At 36.3% G+C, this 25,403-nt stretch overlaps 4 protein-coding genes across 5 annotated transcripts; 2 read left to right on the top strand and 2 right to left on the bottom strand.

The window, feature by feature from the left end:
- Positions 1 to 1,518: 1,518 nt before the first annotated feature.
- LOC107041776 (39S ribosomal protein L54, mitochondrial) lies at positions 1,519 to 3,724 on the bottom strand. The gene is made up of 2 exons (XM_015262510.2): positions 3,589 to 3,724; positions 1,519 to 1,928 (listed from the first exon to the last, which is right to left on the bottom strand). The coding sequence occupies exons 1-2, from the start codon at positions 3,689 to 3,691 to the stop codon at positions 1,606 to 1,608; spliced, it is 426 nt and encodes a 141-aa protein (XP_015117996.1). The 5' UTR covers positions 3,692 to 3,724; the 3' UTR covers positions 1,519 to 1,605.
- LOC107041775 (ribosomal RNA-processing protein 8) lies at positions 3,459 to 6,700 on the top strand. Its single transcript, XM_015262509.2, has 4 exons — positions 3,459 to 3,938; positions 4,709 to 5,511; positions 6,125 to 6,361; positions 6,450 to 6,700. Exons 1-4 carry the CDS (start codon positions 3,864 to 3,866, stop codon positions 6,661 to 6,663), a joined length of 1,329 nt encoding a protein of 442 aa, XP_015117995.1. The 5' UTR covers positions 3,459 to 3,863; the 3' UTR covers positions 6,664 to 6,700.
- Positions 6,701 to 7,875: 1,175 nt separating this feature from the next.
- Positions 7,876 to 15,540, top strand: LOC107041771 (leucine-rich repeat-containing protein 49). 2 transcript variants are annotated; one of them, XM_015262505.1, is made up of 8 exons: positions 7,876 to 8,011; positions 8,191 to 8,348; positions 10,011 to 10,791; positions 11,258 to 12,296; positions 13,810 to 13,919; positions 14,016 to 14,183; positions 14,468 to 14,707; positions 14,959 to 15,540. In XM_015262505.1, exons 1-8 carry the CDS (start codon positions 7,982 to 7,984, stop codon positions 15,160 to 15,162), a joined length of 2,730 nt encoding a protein of 909 aa, XP_015117991.1. In that variant the 5' UTR covers positions 7,876 to 7,981; the 3' UTR covers positions 15,163 to 15,540. The 2 variants fall into 2 exon arrangements, with proteins under 2 accessions (XP_015117991.1, XP_015117990.1); XM_015262504.1 differs by having other exon boundaries at positions 13,810 to 14,183.
- Positions 15,541 to 15,960: 420 nt separating this feature from the next.
- LOC107041772 (doublesex- and mab-3-related transcription factor A1) lies at positions 15,961 to 17,905 on the bottom strand. The gene is made up of 2 exons (XM_015262506.1): positions 17,400 to 17,905; positions 15,961 to 16,238 (listed from the first exon to the last, which is right to left on the bottom strand). The coding sequence occupies exons 1-2, from the start codon at positions 17,821 to 17,823 to the stop codon at positions 15,961 to 15,963; spliced, it is 702 nt and encodes a 233-aa protein (XP_015117992.1). The 5' UTR covers positions 17,824 to 17,905.
- Positions 17,906 to 25,403: the final 7,498 nt, after the last annotated feature.

The raw sequence follows: 25,403 nt of genomic DNA, 5'->3' as shown, positions 1-25,403 counted from the left end.
TGGCAGCGGTACTGGATTATGCTGGCCAAGTGATGAAATATAAACAATCAATGTATTATTTAAGAGACGGTTGAGTCTGCACAGATCAGACCTGAATTGGACTCCGACGCGTACGAAAGTTGTAAATTCTTTGTGATCAGTCAGATGACACAGTAATTATAATCATGTAATAAATTCTCATATTTAAATGCCGATAAACCATTGGTGGGATTTATCCCTTTAAGGATGTATTACACCCTTTTCGCCAAAATTCACGTTTTTTAAATTTTTCTGGCACATTGTTGATCGGATTGACGTGAAACAATATACCGTTTTTGCGTTTTATCATTACTTAATGATTCATGAAATTTCATGATCGTGCAATCATTTTCCTGCTTTTTTTCTAAAACTTTTCGGAAATTCGCAAAGCTTTAGAAAAAATGCAGGAAAATGATTACACTACCATGAAACTTTGTGAGTCAGTCAATAATGATAAAACGCTAAAAGGGTATATTATTTCGCGTCAATCAGGTCAATAATTTTCCAGAAAAATGAAAAAAACGTGAATTTTGGCCGAAAGGGTGTAGTAAATCCTCAAGTCTAGAACCTATTATAATTATAAGTACCCCCCACGCTGGGTACAATAGTATTATCCCCGGGCTATTTTACTCGGTCAAACCTTAGATGTTTTTAAGGTACAAATTATATGGAAAGTAGGATGTTAGGGTAAACTGCCCAGTAGATGGACGCCTAAGAAAACCGCCCAGTAGATGGACGTTTGTTTTTTAGCAATTGAAAAAAAAAATTGATCGAAAAAAAATCGTCACTCAGGGGTTATGCATCACAACAGTTAGTGAAAATGCCAAGCAACAATTCACATTTCAGTATTTTTTTGCGTAATTTCCTATCCAAAAGTAGCTCGTCCATCTACAGGACAGTGTCCATCTATTGGGTAGCTTACCCTATATGCTACCTTTCGACTTTCCGAACCTCTATATGAGGGAAACAATTGAATGATTAGCAATGCACAAATTAAAAAATTCGGAGGCACACCAGACTCGAACTCAGGTGGATTGTTAATTCTTTCCCTCGTATAGAGGTACGGAAAGTCATAGCATATAGCATCCTACTTTCCATATAATTTGTACCTTCAAAACATCTAAGGTTTGACCGAGTGAAGTAGCCCGGGGATAATACAGAATATCTTGAAAAACAGTTTTTCCAATTACGCACAAAAACTAAAAGATCTTTGAATAGAGAGAATTGTGTCGTTAAGTGCATCAATACTTCGCCGGGCGGATAAACAGTTCAAAGTAAATTAATACCTTCTTCCAATATTTATTCAATATCTTGACAACAAAGAGAGGCAGGGGGTCGATAACAATTCCATTTCAAAGGCAGTAAAATTTCCGACCCAAAATACAACCAGTTTACTCTACACTGAATGAAAAACAGCAGAGAGAAACAGCTTATTTGCGCCAAAAAAATCATCTGTTGAAAATTATCGAGACTCTTTTTGCATAAAAAAAAAAATTAATATTTGTCAAGTTTTTCACAATTTTATTGATGAAATTTTAGTTAACAGCTGAATGGTTGATTAATTAGTTAGTGTACATGATTATGTATTTATATTCTGTAAGAGGTTTTCTTTTGTTTATGAAGTGATTTTATATTATTCCTCCTCAGCCCCATTTTTCGTAATTTTCTCCAGTAGGCTTTGGTGTTGGGGTCCAAGTCCTCAAGTGCTGGAGGATTCTCAGTCCAAAGCGTCCAGAGCCAGTCTGGGTACTCACTCTCGGGTTTCAGTTTGATATCCTCGCCTTCTTTGTAGATGTTCGAGCCACAGACGTAATTGACTAGTTTGTTGGTGTCAGTTTCCACTGGAAGAACGACTTTTCCGGGACCTGCCAGACTTTTCTTCATTTTTTTGGTCTTTCCAAGTGCTGCTCCTGAAAAAAAAAACAAATAATAGTCAATTAATCCTACATATGATCAATAATAAGTAATCGATTTTCCGACAGGTGACAATGGAAGCATTATAATTGTCCAAATTGAAGGTTCGAAGTAGTTGAATTACAATATCTACGTGTAGCCTGAAAATTTCGAACATGCGCCCGATGCAATAGGGAACTTGCATGAATTTTTTTCAATTTTCTAATCTCTAGTTTGGGCCCTGAATAATTCATTTTTCGCTCATAAACGTTTTTAATATTGCTCATTAATTAATAATTAATTGTTAAAAGTCGAAGATTTCAAGCGCGTTGAAATCCAGGCCCTCTCGATATTTCCTTTCGAACATTCTTATTAATTACATTATTCACTAGGGGGCTCCCCGCCCTGCTCGCTCCGCTCGCCAACCCGGGGGACCGTGAGGATTTTCTTCCACAACTCCCGAACTTCACGGTAGAATATCCCCGCCGTGAAACGAAGTCGGTATTGATAAAGATATTTTTTTTACATTTGAATATGAAAATACAAATTCATCGTTTCAATCACCTTGAATTCAAGAGAAGTCCCAAAAGTAATCAGCATTTTTTCTAGTATATATATATGAGTATAATATTGAGGGGAATATTTTTAAGTTGTAGTNGGGGTAAAATGGACACATTTACCTTTTTTAAAATGTTAATAATAGGTTGAAATGTTGAAGAAATTTAATAAATTTTCTTAATGCAAAGAACAATTGTTTCCCTTTGTAATGAGCCTAAACTGAGCTCAATTGATAAATTTGTTCCTGAGTTATGAGTAATTGAAAAAAAGTGTCCGNCCCCAACATTTCAGCGTCCCCTGAATTCCCCCCCCTCTCCCTCATTTTTTTAATTATATAGAGCGATTATATAGAGATATCCTTACTCATATCTCATTACTGATATTTTACTGATTGATATAGCGGAGGTTGGGGTAAAATGGACACATTTGCCTTTTTTTAAAATGTTAATAACAGGTTGAAATGTTGATGAAATTTAATAAATTTTCTTAACGCAAAGAACAATTCTTTCCCTTTGTAATGAGCCTAAACTGAGCTCAATTGATAAATTTGTTCCTGAGTTACGAGTAATTGAAAAAAAGTGTCTNCCAAAATTTCAGCGTCTCCTGAATTTCCCCCCCCCCCTCACCCTTATTTTTTTGATTATATAGAGATATCCTTACAATATCTCATTCCTGATATCTTATTGATTGATATAGGGGAGGTTGGGGTAAAATGGACACATTTGCCTTTTTTAAAAATGTTAATAACAGGTTGAAATGTTGATGAAATTTAATAAATTTTCTTAACGCAAAGAACAATTCTTTCCCTTTGTAATGAGCCTAAACTGAGCTCAATTGATAAATTTGTTCCTGAGTTATGAGTAATTGAAAAAAAAGTCTAGTGTCCGTTTTACCGCACCCTCGCCTAATTATTCTATTTTCCTATTACATTTTGGAATTACATTTTCTCTATTTTCCTCAAACTTCCCGCGGTAATGAATATGAATTTGTGATGTTGGCACCTCTGACTAAATAATTGCAAAAAATTTATAGGTTATGAGAGACGACATACCCCGACAACTTGTTCCTCTGTTTATATTCCTCCCGTCAATTAACGTAATCAATGATTTTCTATCTTACCTGGTGCTGCATATCCGCACTTTGTTACTGCATATTGGAGAGGTGTGACGAGGAGTTTCGTCTGTCTAAAGACAGAAAGAATCGGGAGTAAACTCATCCTCATTTTCCTTCGGCCACTTCACACCTTCTAGAGACTATTTATATTTATACCTAGGGAGTTCTAGGAATTTTGGGAAATGAATCATAAAAACTTGTGCGACATGTGCACTCCATTCATCACCACAAAAACATAAATAAACTTGTTGTTTGGCTTTTGTTGTTTTCGAAGTTTAAAAATGATTTCGCTTTCTAATAGCGACTGGGAGAAGAGTGAAGTGGGTGATAGCCTTAGTAAGCAATTATTCACGAAGGTGAGATTTATTTTTTGGGGTTAAGAATTCTCTCTACACAATAATGACAACAACAATGTAGTGGAGTGAACAATTAACCCCGAAATAATTGACAATTGGTCACTGACAACAATTTCTTTTCAAGTTTTTCAATAAATTTTCCATTGAAAAAAAATCGCGCAGATAACCTGCGAAATTTTACAATACAATTAGCCAAAAACTAATAAAAAGTTGAATAATAGAAATTCAATAAAATTTTCTAGCGAATTCGCTAGGTTTTTCTATACATTTTTTTGTACTTTTTGTCTGCCAAATAATTCCGAATTTATCATTTATAGTTTATAATTTTATTCTCGAATTGATAATAATTCGGGAATAAAAATCAATGAATGTCAAAATAGGAGAAAAGAGTAAGGAAAACCAAAAACTATACAAACTTTACATGAAAGATTTAGATTGATTTGCAGAAAGAAATGACTGCAAACCTAATGAAGTGTAGGGGAGGGTGGGGTAAAATGGACACTTTAGACTTTTTAAAATTATTCATAACTCAGAAACAAATTTATTAATTGAGCTAAGTTTAGGCTCACCACAAAGGGAAAGAATTGTTCTTTGAAATATTATTGAATTTTATCAATATTTCAACCCCTCATTAACATTAAAAAAAAATCAAGTGTCCTTTCTACCCCAATCTCCCCTATTCTAAAGAGAAAAATCTGTCTATTGTTATTCATAACAATGGAAAAAGCCGAATTAATCCCCCTCATTCTAGTTATTCTTCTATTTTTTAGACAAATTCTCAAAAGAAGAGGAAGAATCGTGACAAGAAGAAGCTCAAAAACTCTAAATCCCCTCAACAGAACACAGCCCCCACTGACCCAGCCAAAGACCAAATACTCTCTCTGAAAAAAAATCTCCAAGTCATAAACCAGAAGACGTTGAACTCCAAAATCGACAAGAATGTTCACTCCACGAAGAAGTCTACCAAGAAGAATCCTGCAGAATCCAAAAAGCAAGCAACGACGAATAAACAATTCTTCAAATCCCTGAAGCAAAAATCATTGTCCTCGAACCCCAACGAACGCCCAAAATCCAAGAAACCAAAATTTTCTCCTGAAAAAAATTCTCAGAGCTCCCAAAACCCATCAAAATCTCCTAAAAAGCTAAAGCCAAAGTCGAAGAAGAATAAACGAAATGCTGACGAACGAAATGAGCAGAGGAGCATCTCGAAACCGAATTTGAGTAAAAAGTTGAAGCCTGAGAATAAACAAGAATCAAAACGAAAGATCGTTAGATTAAATCTCAGTGGGAAAACAAAAATAAATGTCACCAAATTGGCACATCTGTTGGAGGTGAAGAATAAAGGAGTGGTGGAAAAACCCCAGAGCCTGAGGGAGAGAATGGTCGCCCAGTTGAGGGCATCAAGATTCAGATATCTGAATGAAGAGCTCTACAAGAATGATTCGACAGTTTCAAAGCAGATGTTCAAGGAGGATCCAGAGGCTTTCAAGGCTTATCACGATGGGTACCAGCGGCAGGTAAACCAGTGGCCTGTGAATCCACTCGATGTCATCATTACTGCAGTAAAAAAAATGTAAGAAGACTGATTTTACAGGTCCATGGTTTGTTTTTAATATTAGATGACAATCGCAGCTTTGCAATCGTTCAAATTTCAATTTCCAATTGTTAGGGTAATTAATATGGTCTAAAAAGACCGAATATGCAATTTTTAGATGGCGTCATTTTTTTCACGATTTTTTAAAATAAGAGATCAATCGAATTTCATGAATTTTTCGATGAATATAGACTTTAATAAGCTCTATTCATTGACACCGATTAAAATTCGTTTTTTCATACAGATTCAAAAAAATTGATATTTTTCCAAAAATCGTTTCTTTAACGATCACTCAAAAATTGGCATCAAAATGGAATTAGTCATTTAGAAAAATTAAAAATTTACTGATAATTTTCACATATTGAATTTTGAAAAGTTTTCGCAACTATTACTATTTCCCTGAAACTTTCTTAAAAATGTTATTATATAAATTAGCATTGAATTATCCGTATATAATATAATAATTTCGGAGATGTTTGCAAAAAAAATTGAACATTTTTTCCTTCCTTTCACCTCACTTCTTTATTACTTAATTATTCACTGAAAAGAATCTATTAAAAATTTTGTTGATGATTTTTTAAAATGTTTATAGGCCTAAAGATTGGATAATTGCTGATTTTGGATGTGGAGAGGCCAGATTAGCAGCTTCTGTCAGTCAAAAGGTCCATTCCATTGATCTCGTAGCGCTGAATGATAGAGTCACAGCTTGTGACATGGCTCACACTCCTCTTCTGATCGGTGGAGTCAATGTTGTAGTATTTTGTTTGTCTCTAATGGGTACTAATCTCAATGATTATCTTCGAGAGGCGAATCGAGTGTTGAAAAAAGAGTAAGACAGTTCTACATTAACGTTCTGTAGATTCCAATTTGCTGTCGTAAATATGTATGGAAATTCAACTTCTTGTGCTCTGTTGCAGGGGAATTTTGAAAATTGCAGAGGTCGAGAGTCGATTCGACAATATCGAGGAGTTTATAAATCTACTAGCCAGCTTTGGATTCAAAAATACCTGGAAGGACTTGTCCCACAATTTATTTTACTTTATGGACTTCAAAAAAATTTCCGAAGTCACCATGAAAAATCAGAAACTGCCACAATTAACTTTAAAACCTTGTTTATACAAAAAAAGATAATTGAATGCAAAAAAAATAAAAGAGAAGTCAATTTCAATTGCAATTATCGTAAAGAAGGAGATGCATTGTGCCTCCATAAGTTGTGTAATTGTGTTTATTCATGTCAGAACGTACCTTACGTTTGAAATTTTCCATTTTGACTCAACTTTGGAGGACAATTTTATTTGGCGCATGCGACTTTTTTCCACAAATATTTCTCCGATAGTGGAAGAATGAAAACAATTTTTTTTTCACTGTTTTCTCTTTATTTTTCTGATATGAGATCGAACACATCACTATGATGGATTTTATATGATTCATCCCGTTATTATTGTAAGTTGATTTGAACCCATATGTTATTTCACGTATACAAATTTCTATAGTATTACTACGGAGAAATGCGTGGGAAATGCTGAAAACTTTTGAAAATCCATGAATTTTTTTTTATTGAAAAGGGATGGAAATTTCCATCGAGAATCAATCGGAGATAAGTCGAAATCCATGAAAACATCAATTGAGGATCAACACATGTTCCGTTGGAAATGATGTTGGTATCGAAGATCAGAAAATAATTCAATGTTAATTTATACGGCCGTTATCGATGGAAAACCGTGAATATCTCGGATACTAAATACGATCAACTCGGTTTCTTTCACACAGACATATCCTGACATGTCATGATCGAACTCCCGAAAAAGCTACATATAATTATCCGTGATTGAAACCATCCCTCCGTAGATCTACACCAACATACGAACCAACTACACGAAATGTTGATGAAATTTAATAATTTTTTTTCAATACAAAGAACAACTCTTTCCCTTTGTGGTGAGGCTAAACTTAGCTCGATTGATAAATTTGTTTCTGAGTTATGAATAATTTTTAAAAAGTCTAAAGTGTCCATTTTACCCCACCCTCCCCTATGCATCTGCGTAATCTATTTATGCTGGCTCAACAAATTGAAAATTTTGAATTTGACGAACACAATGTCTCCATTCGGAAAAAATAAGAACATTCCATTTCTATCCCATCATCACAATTCCAAGTCATTGTTATCACCTCCAACTCCCCCTCCAGCCGTCGCAAAAAAATTCAAAAAATGTCAAACAAAGGCGGGAATAATTCAAACACTCCCCCCAATACTTCACAACAGCGCAATGACAAACAAACAGTAATAAACTCAATCCCTAACGATATGGATAATGCCAATATCCATAGCTGTCACAAAAATATGTACATACCCAACCCAATAGCTATTTAACCAAACGTCAATGACAAAATCGTGACGACAATTCGCTGGAGGCTCGTCGACGAGGGGCATCACATCGGTGGTTATGTAATGCCAATAAGCAATTGTACCAAGTCCCAGGTAAATAGTAATGACTCACCCTTCAATTCTGGTGAAGTCAGAAAAATAGATTGCAAGTTTATGTTGTCGTATCCCTAGCAACAGACCCCGTTAGAAATCCCCTCTGAGTAATTAGCGGTGAGGCGAGGTTCCTAATTTAAATCAAAACAGGTGTTTTTTTACTATTTCATTGAATTAAGGCCAAAAAATTGACGTTTAACGTGAGGGGAAAATCGGCAACTGTTCATGCTGATACTGAGGAGGACAATCAGTTTTTTACGATTGCACCAGCTTTACCTATTCTGCCTGGTGCACCCGCTCCATTAAAATTGACTAAGCGTACTTACAGCTCTCTGAAGTAAGTTTTTGAATTTTTTAGCATTTTTTAAAATCGTTTATTCTGTCTGTTCTGTTTATTCTGTAGATAAACGTAGCGAACTCGTTGGAAAATTCTGTTGGTTTTCTGTTGAAATGTTCAATGGAGCAAGTTGATAGAATTTGATGTTTCCATATAACTTGTTCTCTTCAGATATTTTCTGTAGAATTGCCTCGTCTCAAATTTTCTCAATTTTTTTCATTCTATTTTTTTTTCTTTTCATCCAGAGAATCAAACGAAAAAACTTGGAAAATGTGAGCCAAAGTTCTATATAAAATATCTCAATAGACTAAGTTGTATGGAAAAATCGTATTCTTTTGATTTTTTTCTATAGAATATTTTCTAATGAACATTTCAATAGAATCGCTCAAAAACTAATAGAAATTCAATAGAAATGCCTAGCGAATTTCCTTGGTTTTTTTATTAAACCTTTTCATGCAAAAAAAATTAATGAAAAAATGGACTGAAAGAAAAAAATTATAAAATTGACGTCGAGGAAGTTGTATAAAATATTAAATTCTTTTGATTTCTTCTATTGACCATTTCCTATTTTAAAAAACACGCAGGAAAGCTGCGTGATTTTTCGATAAAATCGGCGAACAACTGACAGAATTTCCAAGTCAAGTGGAAATCCAATAGAATTTCCTAGCGAATTCGCCAGCTTTTTCTATGAATTTTTTTCTATATGGGCCGAAATGATCGAATTATCGGGTTTTCCATTCTAATTGTGCATTAACGTGTTTCGTGCGAAAAAGGTAAATAATGACATTCATCTGGAATTCATGTAGAACATTTATAATCATAATTGACTTGTCTATGAATTTTCCTAGAATTTTTTCAAATTTCCTTTTCAAGTAATGAACAATTGAAGTCGCTTCTTATACATGGGCTCCTATGGAGATTTTTCTATTTAGCACGGAACTGCGTTGGATCTGAGCTAATAATATAGTCACAATAATAATTACAATTGAAATAATTATAATTAATTATAATGAATTATAATGAATTTATTTTTATAATCTCAATTGAATGGTTTATGAATTTTCACAGAATTTTTTCAGATGTCCTTTTCAAGTTATCAACAATAATATAGTCACAATAATAATTACAATTGAAATAATTATAATTAATTATAATGAATTTATTTTTATAATCTCAATTGAATTGTCTATGAATTTTCACAGAATTTTTTCAGATGTCCTTTTCAAGTTATCAACAATAATATAGTCACAATAATAATTACAATTGAAATAATTATAATTAATTATAATGAATTTATTTTTATAATCTCAATTGAATTGTCTATGAATTTTCACAGAATTATTTCAGATGTTCTTTTCAAGTTATCAACGATTGAAGTCGCTTCTTATACATGGGCTTCTATAAAAAAATTCTGTTTTGCAAGGACCTACGTTACCATCTGAGCGGATACAATAGTTTCATGCTAAACAGAAAAATCTCCATAAGAGCCCATGTATAAGAATCGACTTCAATCGTTAATAACTTGAAAAGGACATCTAAAAAAATTCTATGAAAATTCACAGACAATTCAATTGTGATTACAAACATTTCACACGAATTCCAGATGAATCTCATTATTTCCCTATTTCGCACGAAACACCTTAATCCCCTTTTTCGTGGCAGTTCTGCGGGTTCAACGTTCGCCTTCGAAGATGCGGAGACCGGAGGCTGTGATGTCGTCGCACTGCAGCAGGCGGGAGAGGGCAGATCAGTGGTGGCCTCCCGAACGCCCCAAGAGCGCGAGAAAAATCCGGACAGAATCTGCCTGGATCGTCGCGGTCTCACGACCTTTCCCGACATATTCGGCGAGCCCAAACTCCGCCTCATGTCGCTCCAGCACAACCTCCTCTCCAGAATCGAGGGGGACAACTTCATTCATCTAACGAAACTCGTGTTCCTAGACCTCTACGACAATCAGATCGAGAAGATCTGCGATCTCACCCCCCTGGAGAACCTGCGGGTCCTGCTGATCGGTAAAAATCGGATTAAGAAAATCGAGGGACTGAAGCCCCTCACGAAACTGGAGGTTCTAGATCTCCATGGAAACCAGATCGTCCAGGTGTCCGGGCTCGAGGAGCTTTCGTCGTTAAAAGTCCTGAATCTTGCCGGGAACAACGTGAAGACTATCGGGTTCAACGACTTCCATGGGCTGTCTTCCCTCAAGGAATTGAATCTGAAGAGGAACAAGATAAAGAAGCTCCTGGGGTTTGGAGAAACTCCTCAGCTTCAGAAACTCTATCTGAGCAACAACGACATCCAGAAGATTGAGGACATGGGGTCGTTGGCCAAGTCCCTCCAGATCAGAGAAGTCACGATTGATGGGAACCCAGTGACCTTGAGTGCCGACTGTGTTTCATTCCTAGTTTCTTATCTACCCAATCTTCAAGTGCTGTCGACAATGCAGGTGAGGAATGACCGAGTCAATTTCGTACTTTTCCGAATGGAAGCTTTGGGAGGTAAATGATCCTGGGCGCGTGTAGCTAAGGTGAAGACATCGACGATTTTTCGTTTGCTTTTCGGGTACGAGTAAACGAAAAGGCACTTTTCGGCACGTAGCAGCAGTGTCAAAATAGTATTTTTCCGGGCTGCTACGATGGGTTTTTTTACTTGTGCGACGTTGGCGTCCGAGCCGAAGGCGAGGACTAGCCAACCACACGAGTAAAAAAACCCCATCGCAGCAGCCCGGGACAAGATTTTTTTATAGTGATTTTCAAGTTTTCGAGTTTGGGATGTCTGCAATACCAATTTTCAGACGAGAAACCGTGAGAAGCAGTACAGAAAAATAATAAATACTTCTCCCAAGTAAATGGTTTTTTCCGGAAAACAGATATTTTTCTCAGTGTAGTCACACCTCAATCAACCATGCGCAGGTGAACGAGCAGGTCCGAAGAGCAGCGATGGCCTGGCGCACGACGAAGGAGCAATCAAACTCAGCCTTCCTGGACCTCAGCACCCAAGTCTGCGTGAATGTCCGCCGAGAAGAAGTGATCACCAATGCCAAAACTAACTGGGAGCTTCTCCGCTCGCAAACAAAGTGTTTCACCAGCAACTCCACCAAGACCAACGGCATCAAGAACGAGAAAATCCGCGGGCTGAACCTCCAGAACTCCAGCAAATTCGACACCGTGAAGCTCAAGAGCCTGGAAGAGACCAAGAGCCGAGGCTTCGGCTCTCTGACTTCAATCAACGAGAAAGTCGAAGCCAAGAAGATTCAGTTCAAAAAGCGCAGCAACTCCTCCGACGGACTGTTCAGACTCGACAACATCAACAAAGTCAATGCTCTTGACTTCAAACTGCCGCCGATTCTAGTTCCCATTATCAATAATCTCACGAATAGCAAGATTAGTGAGGGCTTGAGGAACCCCAAGTGTCTGATGATGGATAGCATGGACATGACGACCGATTCTGAGCTCGAAAGCTCAGAGAGCCACGAGAGCCTCAAGACAGGCCTCAGAAGCCATTTATTGAAATGTTCCAGAGCTGCCTCCGTCGATGGGGAGAAGCCCAATGTCTACAGTTATTGTAACGGTCCTCTTGGCAGCAGGAGGGATGACGCGGGGAAGGGCAACATGAAGATATTCCGGGCACATGTGAAGGCAAACTCCACTGGGGGGTTCTACAGTCTCGTAGAGAACGGGAAGGAAAGTGGGGACTTGTTCAGCTTGAGTCATTTGAAGACTAGTAGTTTGGACAGTAATAAGTCGACGATTGAGAGCAGCAGCAGCTCTACGACTAAGGCTGATGACTTGGAGGACTCCGAGGATGACAGGGGCAGGGTTAAGAGCGCGGGGATCAAGAAAATGGTGCATTATAAGAATAACAGGGCGGCCACTGCCAGGGCGAAGCACAGGGCGGTCGCGGTAGCTACGCCACCACCTGTTGTCAATACTCCTAAGGAGAAGGAACAAGGTATGGAGTTGAGGCTCTGAATTTTCCGTGTCAGATTCCGAAAAATTTTACCATGCTCAATTTCCACTGAAATTTCAGGGAATTTTGTCTTTGAAAAATCACAGAGTCCATTGATTTTTGGGTCGGATGATCTGAAAATCAATAGAATCTTGATTTTTTAGTTCAATTATTTCATGAAAATTTGGGAAAATTAGGAAATTTCAGGGAAAAATTGAATATTCATGTCATTTTGTTTGTGAATATTCATGTGACATTGCAAATTCAACCAAGTTGTGAAATTTGCGTCTCACTACCACTGAAAACACATGAATTTCCTTGAATTCTATCTAAAACTTGAAATTTCATAATCATTTTTTCTCTTAAATCGGATGCAATCTCACTCTCATGAGAATTACTACCATATTTTCCGGGAAATGTCCAAAAATTTCCAACAGTAAATATACAAATTTCTCTATCATTTCGGGGTCGAGGGTGAAAATTATGCGTACTGAAACGTCGGGGAATCCCCCATTCTTCCATGAAGTGCGTGACTTGAGAAGAGAGAAACGGAGAGGGAGTGGAACCTGGCTGTTGCACTTTTCCTGTAGCGGCACTGCGCGGTCGTGTCGCGCAGAGGGGTTCACGCACTTCCCACTATACGTTAACGGACTCAGTGGTGGGGGAAGGCAACTTCTCCTACTGAAATCATAGGGAGACTACTGTATGTGAGACATTCCACAAAAATGTCATGGGTTTTGGGCCTCAAAATGTCGATTTTGAATTTTCGTTTATATTTTGTTAACCACACAAAAATGAGCTAACTATGAAGATTTGAGACCTTTTGCTACAGAGGATCACTATTTTTTCTATTTTTGGGTTCCCATTTTTTTGTTTTTACAGTTTTCATGTGACTGATTTAAAAAAACATCTATGTAATACAATTTTCCACACGAAGAGAAATATTTAATAAAAATTATGTATCTTTTTCGTAATTCCAGAGCGAAATGTGGTTGGAATTTTTCCAGAGCGATTCGTAATTTTTACCTGAATCTCCTGTCAAAAATTCCGATACCGCCACTTAAATTTTCTGAGTCGATTCCGTAATTGGTGAGCGAACTGTGAGTTCCGTAATTTTTACTGCTCATTTCTCTCCATGGAGAGAAAATTTCCTACAACCACCTGTCGCTTCGGAATTACGGAAAAGATACCTAATTTTTATTGAATATTTCTTTCCGTGCATGCATCGGAAATTTTCTGAATTAAAAAAAAATTTCAAAATTTTGCATTTGAATTTTCACTATGAATAATGAGTTTTAATGGAAAAATGTGAAAAATGACAGCGTTCCCCAGGGATAATTATGATTCATTTGGCGCCGGTATTTGACATATTTTTTCCGTACCATTTTTCCTCGGGAATACGAAAAAAAATGAAGAAAAAAATCCCGCTCAATTAGTTTTTGCGATATAACCATTTCAATCCTTATCGCCAGAAACGGGATTGCAAGATTGATTGTTATGATCGATCTGTTCCCAGGTGGTGATTACTTAGTAGAAATCGTTGGACGGTGCCTGAACGTCTACGGCCAGGGTGCATTGCGCTTCATCGACCGACCCTGGGACGTAACAAAAGCCGACGATGTTAATGTAGTTAAATTCAATTACGTGCAGTTCAACGGGATTGCCACAGTATTAAACAAATTGAAGATTCGGTTCCCGAATGCTGAACATTTTATATTTAAGGAAACTAACATCAGTCATCTGGGGCAGTTGAATGCGCTCGCGGAGGTCCAAGGGTTGGCCAGCATTCAGATCGAGGCTGAGGGGAATCCCATTATCTCTAAGGATTGGAGAATTTACGCGGTTTTTAGGTTGGCGCATTGGGGACTCAAAGTTATTAATGGGAAAGAGGTAAGATAGGAGTTCACTTTTTGGAGAATATTCAACCCCTCAAGTATCCCGGCCTCGGCCTAGAATTGGCATGCCAAGTCTCGGCGACCCATCCACGGCCAAATGTCGGCTGAACATCAAATGACCATTCGTCGAATCCCAAGTCCATTCTTTCTAATTCCCCTATTCACCCATTCCTCGTACCATACGGTTAGCTAAACGGCGAAAATTATGGAGAAATATCGGCCGAACCTTAGAGTGCGATACACTTTGAAAATTGCGGAGTAATTAATTATTTTTGATAGATAACAGAACGTGATATTGAATTAGCGAATGAAGAATATTCTGGACTGACTGACATTGTGATGTGGTCACTGCCAGAGTCGTTGTTGCAGCCTTTACTGCAAAGATTACACTTGGAAAAGGCCCAGAGACATAATGGGGAACAAATCACTGCCAAACAGTTTTTATTCAGCAGTGATCCTGCATTGAGAAATGTCGTGGCCAAGGAAGCACTGCAGTGGCGTCGTGGTAATGTAACACAGGTAAAAATAGACTCAAGCATCAATTATCCCCTGTAAACTATTTATTTGCTACTATTTATATGTGTAAATGCCTTAGCTCTCCAGATTAAACTTATTATTAGGCTCCACATTGTTGTTATTACTTCATAGGTATTGTTCGAATTGCAGTCAAGAATTTGGGCACTTCTGTATACTATTTGACACCTTGTACACAAAATATCTCTCATACTGCGATGGTCTGACTCGATAATTTCACTCGCCATTGATTTCAGGAGGATCTCATTGCTCGACATAAAGGCAAAGTCCACTTATCGAATTTAATAGACCAAACAATCGATGCAATTCAAAAGCTTCAAATCCTCGAACGCGAATGGCCAAACATCCTCAACGAATTAATTCGCACGACGTTAAACGATTACTCCCAGATGAATTTGTATATGAAGCGTTGCAGTAAGATACTCGAAGGTGATAAATAGATGCAATAAATTTTTGTGATTAAGTGGAGCAGCAAAACTGAACAGACCCCCATTTTCCACAATTCTGCCAAAAATTAAACAGAAAGAAAATCAATAAAATAATTATCCCTTGTAACAAATTAATGAAAAATACAGTGAATGTTCTTCTTCAGTACAAAAATTCACTTAATCACAAAATGATCATTGATTATGAATAAACTTAGGTACAAAAGGATGATTAAAACTCCAAGAAGTTACTGTTTTTACACTAAATAAGTTTATCACTGTTACTGATAGTTCATTTGATAAAAAAGTGAAGTTTAACTTTGAAAAAATGGAAGACAGAGTTGAATATTTAATACAATGCATGATTGGCACGCTGTATTAGCGGTAATGAGAGTATTCACAGTGTAAAAGAATTTTTTATAAATTAAAAAAAAAATAAAATGCAAAGGGGAAACAAAAAACATGTTTTTTTCATTCACTCTCCATTAAATTCGAATATCAATACCTATTTATTGAATTGATTAATTAATTGTCTTCAATTTATTCTACACAATTGCTTCATTCAATCAAAGTCATTATTTTTTCATGATTTTTTGATGTTGTAAGTTATGGCCTCAGCGGTCCTCAGCAATTTTAGTATAAATTAATGACGTGAAGAAATCTCTCGAAGTCTAAATTGTCCCAACGTTTCAACTTCCAGGGAAATCCTCGTCAAGTCCTCATGATTTTTTTATTTCCAATTTTATTTATAATTTTTTTATTGACTTTTTAATTTTATTATAAAATATAAGTATTAAGTATAAGTATTTTAATTCATTTTGTACCAATTATTGACTCAACGCTGAAGGAAATCCTCGGTTTTTTCGTGTTATCATCGGAATGACTATCCGAATGTTCATCAAAATGATCAGGAGAGCGAAAACCTGAACTATTAAATTCCGCATTGGTCTCTGGAAAATAGTTGATCCAGGGTAAGGCGGGATGAGTAACGTAGGATGGATAGAACGTTTGAAGATCAACGGTGGCACTCGGAGTTTTTTTTTCCTCACTCTCGACACACGATAGGCCAAGTAGGTGTCCATTTGGAATGACTGAAATGAAAAATATGTTCCAACAGTGAGATGGGTTTATTTTGACAGCGTGAAAGGAGGTGTAACTTATATATTTACATTAGTACGAGTGAGGGAATACAAAAGGTGGGTACAACTGTAAATGAAAACCTCGTAAAGTCTATATTTGAGTCGCATTTGTGTATCTTAACACTAACAACATTTTAGTATCTACGGGGCGCTGTTGTTTACATTCCAGAGTCAATCATTATCCATAATTCAATTTGACAGTTGAATTTATTGAAGAATGTGGGAAGTTGAATTCCGCGCTGATCAATAGTTAAACTGCACGGAGAGAAATGTTTCGTAAAAATTACGGAACTCGCAATTCACTCACCGATTACGGAATCGACTCAGAAAATTTGAGTGACGGTATCGTAATTTTTCAGTTCCGTAAAATTTCCTACAACCACATTTCGCTCCAGAATTATGGAAAAGATACGTAATTTTTATTGAATATTTCTCTCCGTGTGTCAAAAAAACTAATTCTTTCATGGCGACGTTTCGAGCACCCTAAGAGCTCTTCATCAGGGCACTTTAAAGTAGCTCTACCCTTCGGCCGGGCTACGCTGTACTTTTGGATATTTTCCGTTTTTAAATTTTTCAACTAAATTGCATGGAAAAAATTTGAAAAAATTCATACCCGGTCAGTATTATCTAAATTAAATTTCGCAAAATATTGATACTTTTTCAAACATTTCCCTCTTATAAATTAATAATAAAACTTGTTTGCAAAACCGTGGATTATTTTTTATGTGTCAAAAAAATTCTTGATTTTTTCACATTTAATGAAAAAAAATCAGATTGTAATCTTTGATTACAATGGAAATGTTGATTTTCACATAAGACACTGGGTCAAATCCTAATTTTTAAACATTTCTTCTTTGAAACACCCAAACGATAATTNAAAAAAAAATTGGAATTCCGAATCTAATCGAGTTTTCTGCAATTTTTTTGCAGGTTTCAATAATCTTTGAATTTACCGTAAGGGTAGAGCTACTTTAATCAGTCTAAAAATTCCAAATAGATCATCAGAAAATCAACATTACCACAGGCCAACATCACCATTCTCTCAACTTCCTCATCATTAAACCCCCAAAAATTTTTATTGAATATTTCTCTCCGTGTGAAATAGCAACTTACGAGGAGTCGAGATATGGGGACTCCCCAGGCTCTGAAAATTCTGTGTGACACTGATCCTGGTCTGTGTCACCTGGAGCTGATGATGCCTCTGAAAGTTTCTCAATCTCCTCTGATAAGCGGCGGAGCTCTCCGGTGAAGTGGACACCTCCGGCCGCTGATAAGCCTCGTCCTGCCCCATCCCATCACATCCGATTGCTCCTTGCGCCTGCTGCTGCCTCCGCAGGGCCACCTGAGCTGCCATCACCCTCTGCCTCTCCACAACAAGAAGACAACACGCACAACGACAGTCCTTCCACGCACACGACCGCTTATGTCCTTTCAATCCCGAAATTATCCCGTGATTTCGGCATCTCGCGCATTTGGGGCTTCTCAGGCGCTGCTCCGAGCCCCGCGACATCGAAAAATCATCGGCATTCCGATCCATTTAAATCTTTTGCAAATTTAATTGTGAAAAATAAAATTCACGAATTTTTACGATTTTTTTGCTTTTGAATTTCAATTGAGATGTTCTGATTGTTTGCGAATCCTACGTGGGTGGAGGCAGTTGCGAAGTTGAGAAAAGTTACGAGTTTCGAGTTAATGTGAACTGACGAGACTCATGTGAGACATTGTTTCCTTAGGGAATAGTTAATCCCCACCTACAAGTGAGATGTGAGTATTTTTAGGACGAGAACGTTACCATTGGCCTGTGGAGTTTAATTAGCCACGCCAGCTTTGATGGCTGGACCAATCCAGGGTGATGATCTCATTAAGGTCTATAGAGCACCAAACCCCTTTACATGGTCGAAAAAATTGAATCATTATTCAATATATGAGCGCGATTTAGCCGCGATTTAACCGAGCGAAGGTTTATCGCGATTTATCAAGCCTAGTGACGAAAAAAAAATCTAACTAGTTCCAATCTCAATGGCGAGAGGGTACACATCGGTACCCAGGGTTGCCAGATTTTGGCGATTTATAGCCAAAACCTGTACAATTTTAAATGGGGTGACGTCACAATCTGGTAACACTGTCGGTACCCTGTCATTTTTTAACCCTAGACTGGTCACCATGCGAGGGAATTGCCTCAACACGTCGTTTTATTCACCTTGCCATCGACTGGTTGACCGGAAACATTTGAGAAAAATTGAATTCATCAATTGAAGTGTCTGGAAAATTCTAGTATTTTTTTTTCAATATTGTATCCTTAATTCTGGGAGAAAACAAATTATTTCCAACAGGTGAACAATTTTTTCCCGTGTTAAATGAAATTGCCTGTTGCGCGACGTTGCTAGGAACTCGCTAAACGCGCCCGGGAAGTGTAGAGTGGATTCGGCAACGCTGGAGCCTAAATAACACGGCGGCACTCTCCCGTGAAGATGACTAAAGTCGCATTTTCCCGTCAGGTGACCAGACTAGAGTTAAGGGTGCCAAGTGAATTTGGCGATGACCTTGAAAATTGACATTCACCAACAAAGTTATAATTTTTTTAATTAATAGTATTAGACAGATGGTGAACATCGGTGACAATTTTAAAATTTTAGAACTTATGGATATCGAGAAATTAAATAAACAAAATCAGTCTTATACACCGCCTCTTATGGAGTTTTGATTAAATTGAACCTTTCAACCCCCTGGGAACGCAAGAAAAATTTGAAAAAATTTGAAGATATGGGGATATGTGTTCAATGTGATGGCGACAAAAAACAATAGGGTACCGGGGTGAATAAGAGAGATATTTCAACCCCCCGTCACGCGAACGAGAGGATTTTCCGCATTTATTTTCTCGATGTCTAGTTCCGGTTGCGGGTTTGAAATTTCGTCGGATGGATGAATACATATTTCTCCAATGATGGAGGGAAAGAAATAGTAGATTACACACCTTGGCCAGTAAAGTAAGGAATGTCTCAGATCACATGTAATTGTCGGCCGAGGCGAAGCCGAGGTCAACAAACATGTGATCTGAGGCTTTCTTATTTACTGGCCAAGGTGTGTATACTATTTTTCTGCTCGACGTAGCCGGAAAGTGGCAACTTCGTTTAGCGCAGCGGCCAGGAAGTTGACGCTTTCCGGCCGGAGGGCAGAAAAAAATTTTTTTGAATCTTTTTTCAAATTCACTTGGCACCCTTAAGTGCAGTCCATTTTTATTTTTCGTCGGACCAAAATAATGTTCACCAAGTCCGGTTAATCAGTTTCATGTTCTTTAGTCTCACATCAATCATGGGATAAATTTGCCTAAATTTAAGAGAATAAATAACTTTAGTGTTCAGTAGAAGTGTTTTGTGATTAAATACTAAATTAACCCGTTCGACAATTCTAACATACGGAAAGGAAAATTGATGTTCCCGCGTACAATTATTATGAGGGCATTCTTCGTCGCTCTCATTTTACTCTGCGGAAAAGGTCGTTATGAAAATACTGATAAATTTCTCAGAGTCAGAGATATTTTGGGAAACTTTATTTTGGAGGGAAGTTGACTTGAGATTGTTATACGTCATATACCTTTCTATCAACTCAATTTGATTGACTAAATCATTATTTATCCGTCATTGTAATTTTTAGCTTAAAATGGCAGGGATTCACTGATTTATTGCACTTATGGAAAATTTCGTTCGATAGTCTATGATGAAATCACTCATTACGTGTGGGAATTAAACATATTTAAGAATACATGGAATCCAGTTGGATAAAATTTCCTGAGAAAAACTCATGGAATAATTCATCGAAAAGTAGTATCTTCGTTAATGAAGAAAATACCTCAATTGTTTATATTTATTGATATCGACAGAGAAATAGTTCCTCGAGTTCTGTTATTGATATGCTACTGTTGGAGCTGAAACCAAAAATTTAATAATAGCCTCCCATGGGCTTTTAGTGAAGAAGCGATGTAACATCACTTTGGTCACACTTCACCAAGCCCGTGAGGATGGTGAATGGCCTGTCAGCATATTTGCTGTGACACCTACATGAACTGACGAAGATGTTAACAAAATTGAAAAAGTGAAAAAATAACACGAAGAAAAATTCACATGTTCTTTTCTCAAACTGACACTTCTTGGTTCCGGGCTCATTAGGGTGGGATTCTTCTCATACTTCGCATTGATATTATTAAACTCTGACCGCCCCTGTGCTTCTGCCTCTTCCACCAGTGGGGAAGAACCCGAAAGTGACATGTTCAAATGTATTCATTGGAAAGAAGTTCTCGACTGAGATTCGACAATTTTTTGTCGGTTTTCGATGGGTTCAAATAAGAAATGATTTCACGCAATTTCCATTTTTTAGAAAATTTTTAATATCGCGGAAACTATGTGCTAAAATTTTACAAAAAAATTCATCGTATTTGAAATTTATATATGAATCTACCACAGATTCGTTCGTTCAGTTCTCGACTGAGATTCGACAATTTTTTGTCGTTTTTCGATGGGTTCAAATAAGAAATGCTTTCACGAAATTTCCATTTTTTAGAGTTTAATATCGCAGAAACTATGTATTACAAATTTTACAAAAAAAATTATCCCATTCGAAATTTATGAATCTACCACAGATTCGTTCGGTCAGTTCTCAACTGAGATTCGTCAATTTTATGTCATTTTTCGATGGGTTCAAATAAGAAATGATTTCACGCAATTTCCATTTTTTAGAAAATTTTTAATATCGCGGAAACTATGTGCTAAAATTTTACAAAAAAATTCATCGTATTTGAAATTTATATATGAATCTACCACAGATTCGTTCGTTCAGTTCTCGACCGAGATTCGACAATTTTTTGTTGTTTTTTGATGGGTTCAAATAAGAAATGATTTCACGCAATTTCCATTTTTTAGAAAATTTTTAATATCGCGGAAACTATGTGCTACAAAATTTTACAAAAAAACTCATCGTATTCGAAATTTATATATGAATCTACCACTGATTCGTTCGATCAGTTCTCGACTGAGATTCGACAATTTTTTGTCGTTTTTCGATGGGTTCAAATAAGAAATGATTTCACGAATTTTTCATTTTTTCGAAAATTTTTAATATCGCAGAAACTATGTGCTACAAAATTTTACAAAAAAATTCATCGTATTCGGAATTTATGAATCTACCACAGATTCGTTTTTTAAGCACATCGTAAGAAACGTTTTCTCATAAGATGGAAAAATCGAGTTCTAGGGAAGATGCCTTAAGGATGTATTACACCCTTTTCGCCAAAATTCACGTTTTTTGAATTTTTCTGGTAAATTGTTGATGATCGTGCAATGATTTTCCTGCGTTTTTTCTAAAACTTTTCGGAAATTCACAAAACTTTAGAAAAACTGCAGGAAAATGATTGCACTAACATGAAACTTCGTGAGTCAGTCAATAATGATAAAATGCAAAAACGGCATATTATTTCGCGTTAATTCGATCAATTATTTGCCAGAAAAATGAAAAAAATCGTGAATTTTGGCCGAAAGGGTGTAGTACGTTCTTAAGTCATTGAAAATAATTTACATCTCTCAAGTAAAAATAGTTCACACATTACGAAATTTTTCTCTCCGTCTGAGATGACAATTGTGCAATTTGGAGGATGTGGTGACAGTGAAGAAAGTCCAAATTTGAATTTATCAATTTCTCCAAGTTTTCATCAAGTGGAATAATTGAAGCGAAAATTATACCCACCCACGAACACGGAAGGACCCAGAGTGAGGCATACAGTTGTGCCCATCAACTCAAAGGGGCAAAAAATTGTGAAAATAAGAGCGACTGCAGAGCAAAGACTCCAGAAAGAGGGAAAAAATGAGGAAAAAATTGAGAGTAGAGTGCGCGCGGCGGTACATTAAAGAAGAAGAATAACAATGAGACGACGAGCTCCAAGGGTTATCGAGGCAGGAGGATGTCCGGAGTGGTGTACGTTACAAAAACAATCTTTAAACTAATATTAACTGTTGGCAACATGTAAGACGATCGTATTAACGAGCTCTTAAAAGTCGGATCACAGAGGAGGTGGACCATGTGGTCACAGCTGTTCGACTACCGAAATGTATGTAGATCACTTTTGCGTAACGATTTTCTGTTTTTTCCGTTCATTTTCAATCTTTTCACTGATTCAAATCCATTTATCTCAACATTTGCGAAAGTTGTTGAAAAAAACCCACAAAAATTTCCAAAAAATATTACTTCACTAATTCCCTACTTGAAATTGTAAAGTGAAAGGAGAAATAGACAATTGGTAATTAATAATTTATTTTTTGGTCCTTTTAAAATTCAGTAGCGAAGAGGTAAAACGGTTTAACTCGACTTATCTCCCAGTTGAGTTTTTGAGGAATATTTCCGAATTTAAGGGAGACAGCGAAATTTTCCTAATTACATTTGTTATAGCTCTCAATGGCACAGTCGGCGGAACCATAGTTGAGTTTATTGGTCACTCCATACTTCAAAATTTTTGAAGTGTGGAATTCTACACCTCAAAAAAATTGAAAGAAAAATAATTGTTCTATAATTTTATCAAAACTGTATTTTTTTTCAATGACCGAGCTGTGTTAGGTCTGGATAAAATTTTGGATGAATTTATCTCACGAAAGGAGCGAAGAAGAGGCCTGTTTGCAATGTCACCTCCAAAGTCTGATATGCTAATTAATAAACAAAATAAGTGAAAAGTATTGCAATGTTCACGGACAAAAAAATTTTATAGAAAAACCTATCGAATTCGTTAGGAAATTCTATTAAATTTCTATTGAACTGTTCTATTAGTTTTTGGCCGATTCTATTGAAATGTTCAATAGAAAATATTCAGTAGAAAAAGTCAATAGAATTCAGTTTTTCTGTATAACTTATTCCATTGAGATATTTTCTATAGAATTTCCTCGGCTCAAATTTTCTAAGTTTCTTCGTTTGATTTTCTTGATGAGAAGAAACGAAAAATAGAGTGAAAAAACTTAGAAAATTTGAGTTGAGCAAATTCTATAGAAAATATATGAAAAGAATAAGTTATATAGAAAAATCTAATTCTGTTGACTTTTTCTACTGAATGTTTTCTGTTGAACATGTCAATAGAATCAGCCAAAAACTAATAGAAAGTTTAATAGAAATTTAATCGAATTTTCTAACGAATTCGCTAGGTTTTTCTATTAACTTTTTTCGTGCGTGTTTTGAAATAATTAGGGTGAACCAGGGAAAATAAGGCCATTTGACCCTCCTCATGATCCCGCCCGTCTATTCCGGTTGACCCTCGTGACCCTTGTAATTCCAGAAAAATTTACTCCACACCTCACATTTTCACGTTCTCTCGCCCCTGCTCAATGGGGTCTACAAGAAAGGTTATAATAAAAATTTTGCGATCTCCTTTAGATTCCAAGATATTCATTAAAAACTGGTCAATAGTCAAAATTGACTTATACCGTTTTACCACTTCGCTACTGAATTTTTCTCTCGGGCTGATAGTCAGCTATTTTGCTCTTGGTTCTGATTATTTAATTTAGTTTTTTTTCTCAAGTTTCAAAATTATCTACTGTTTCATTTGACCATGGAAACGTCAAATTTCGGATTACGTAACCTCTGTGATGGATTTAAATACTAATGAATTTAATTAATTGAGATGCATCATTGTAATTCACACATTGCATGGTACATCGGTAAATTTGTGCTTGGATTTGCGGGGATTTTCTTTCTTTATTCTGGTTTTTTTCAAGAAAGGTGAGTAGAAATTTTTATTTATATTTTTATCAGTTAGAAGTGGAGTGGCTGGCCAAAATGGGATGGACAAATTTTCATGCAATTTACATTGCCCTCAACACAAGAGCCAATGTTTAAATTGAGCTTTCCATACATCACATTGAACGAAATTTGTGATGTCCAAGTTTGTGTTGAATTGCCGTAATCTGTGATTCTGTTATTGTAAACTAATGCGATTTTTTTTAGTCAAGAAATATAAACTTCTTTCAACTCAACGACATCTTACTACAATCTCAAAGCTTTTTCCGCGTAACAATATTCATCCTGATTTGACATACGAAATGCTCACTTCAATTATAATTTACTTGGAACAACGTATGATCGCGTTCATTGAGATAACAACGTATTTAGTCAGGAGATAAATTTTGATTTCTGAGTTAACCAACGAATTTCTGGAGTTGGCAAACTTTTAGCTAGAAAGAAATCAAAAACTCTCATTATTGCGGCAAATAAAAGGAACGTCAATTCTAGAGAATGTCGATTTCTCCCAATCAAATGTATCTCAAGAAGAGATAATTGGTATTCACTGTGAAATCATGTTTATTTTAAAATTAACAACCAAATGATGGTTTTGTCACTTCCCTGAATTGATAAACCATTTTTTGTAGGGAAGGTTCGAGTAAAACGGACACTTTTAACTTTTTTAAAAATTTTAATAAGGGGTTGAAATGTTGATTCTTTTTGCCAACGAATTTCTGAAGTTGGCAAACTTTTTGCTAGAAAGAAATCAAAAACTCTCATTATTGCGGCAAATAAAAGGAACTTCAATTCTAGAGAATGTCGATTTCTCCCAATCAAATGTATCTCAAGAAGAGATAATTGGTATTCACTGTGAAATCATGTTTATTTTAAAATTAACAACCAAATGATGGTTTTGTCACTTCCCTGAATTGATAAACCATTTTTTGTAGGGAAGGTTCGAGTAAAACGGACACTTTTAACTTTTTTAAAAATTTTAATAAGGGGTTGAAATGTTGATTCTTTTTGCCAACGAATTTCTGAAGTTGGCAAACTTTTTGCTAGAAAGAAATCAAAATCTCTCATTATTGCGGCAAATAAAAGGAACTTCAATTCTAGAGAATGTCGATTTCTCCGAATCAAATGTATCTCAAGAAGAGATAATTGGTATTCACTGTGAAATCATGTTTATTTTAAAATTAACAACCAAATGATGGTTTTGTCACTTCCCTGAATTGATAAACCATTTTTTGTAGGGAAGGTTCGAGTAAAACGGACACTTTTAACTTTTTTAAAAATTTTAATAAGGGGTTGAAATGTTGATTCTTTTTGCCAACGAATTTCTGAAGTTGGCAAACTTTTTGCTAGAAA

The sequence above is a fragment of the Diachasma alloeum genome, unplaced genomic scaffold (genome assembly GCF_001412515.2).
Source record: "Diachasma alloeum isolate Michigan unplaced genomic scaffold, Dall2.0 Dall_scaffold_00379, whole genome shotgun sequence".
Taxonomy (NCBI): Eukaryota; Metazoa; Arthropoda; class Insecta; order Hymenoptera; family Braconidae; genus Diachasma; species Diachasma alloeum.
This window is presented reverse-complemented; position numbering and strand designations above follow the sequence as displayed.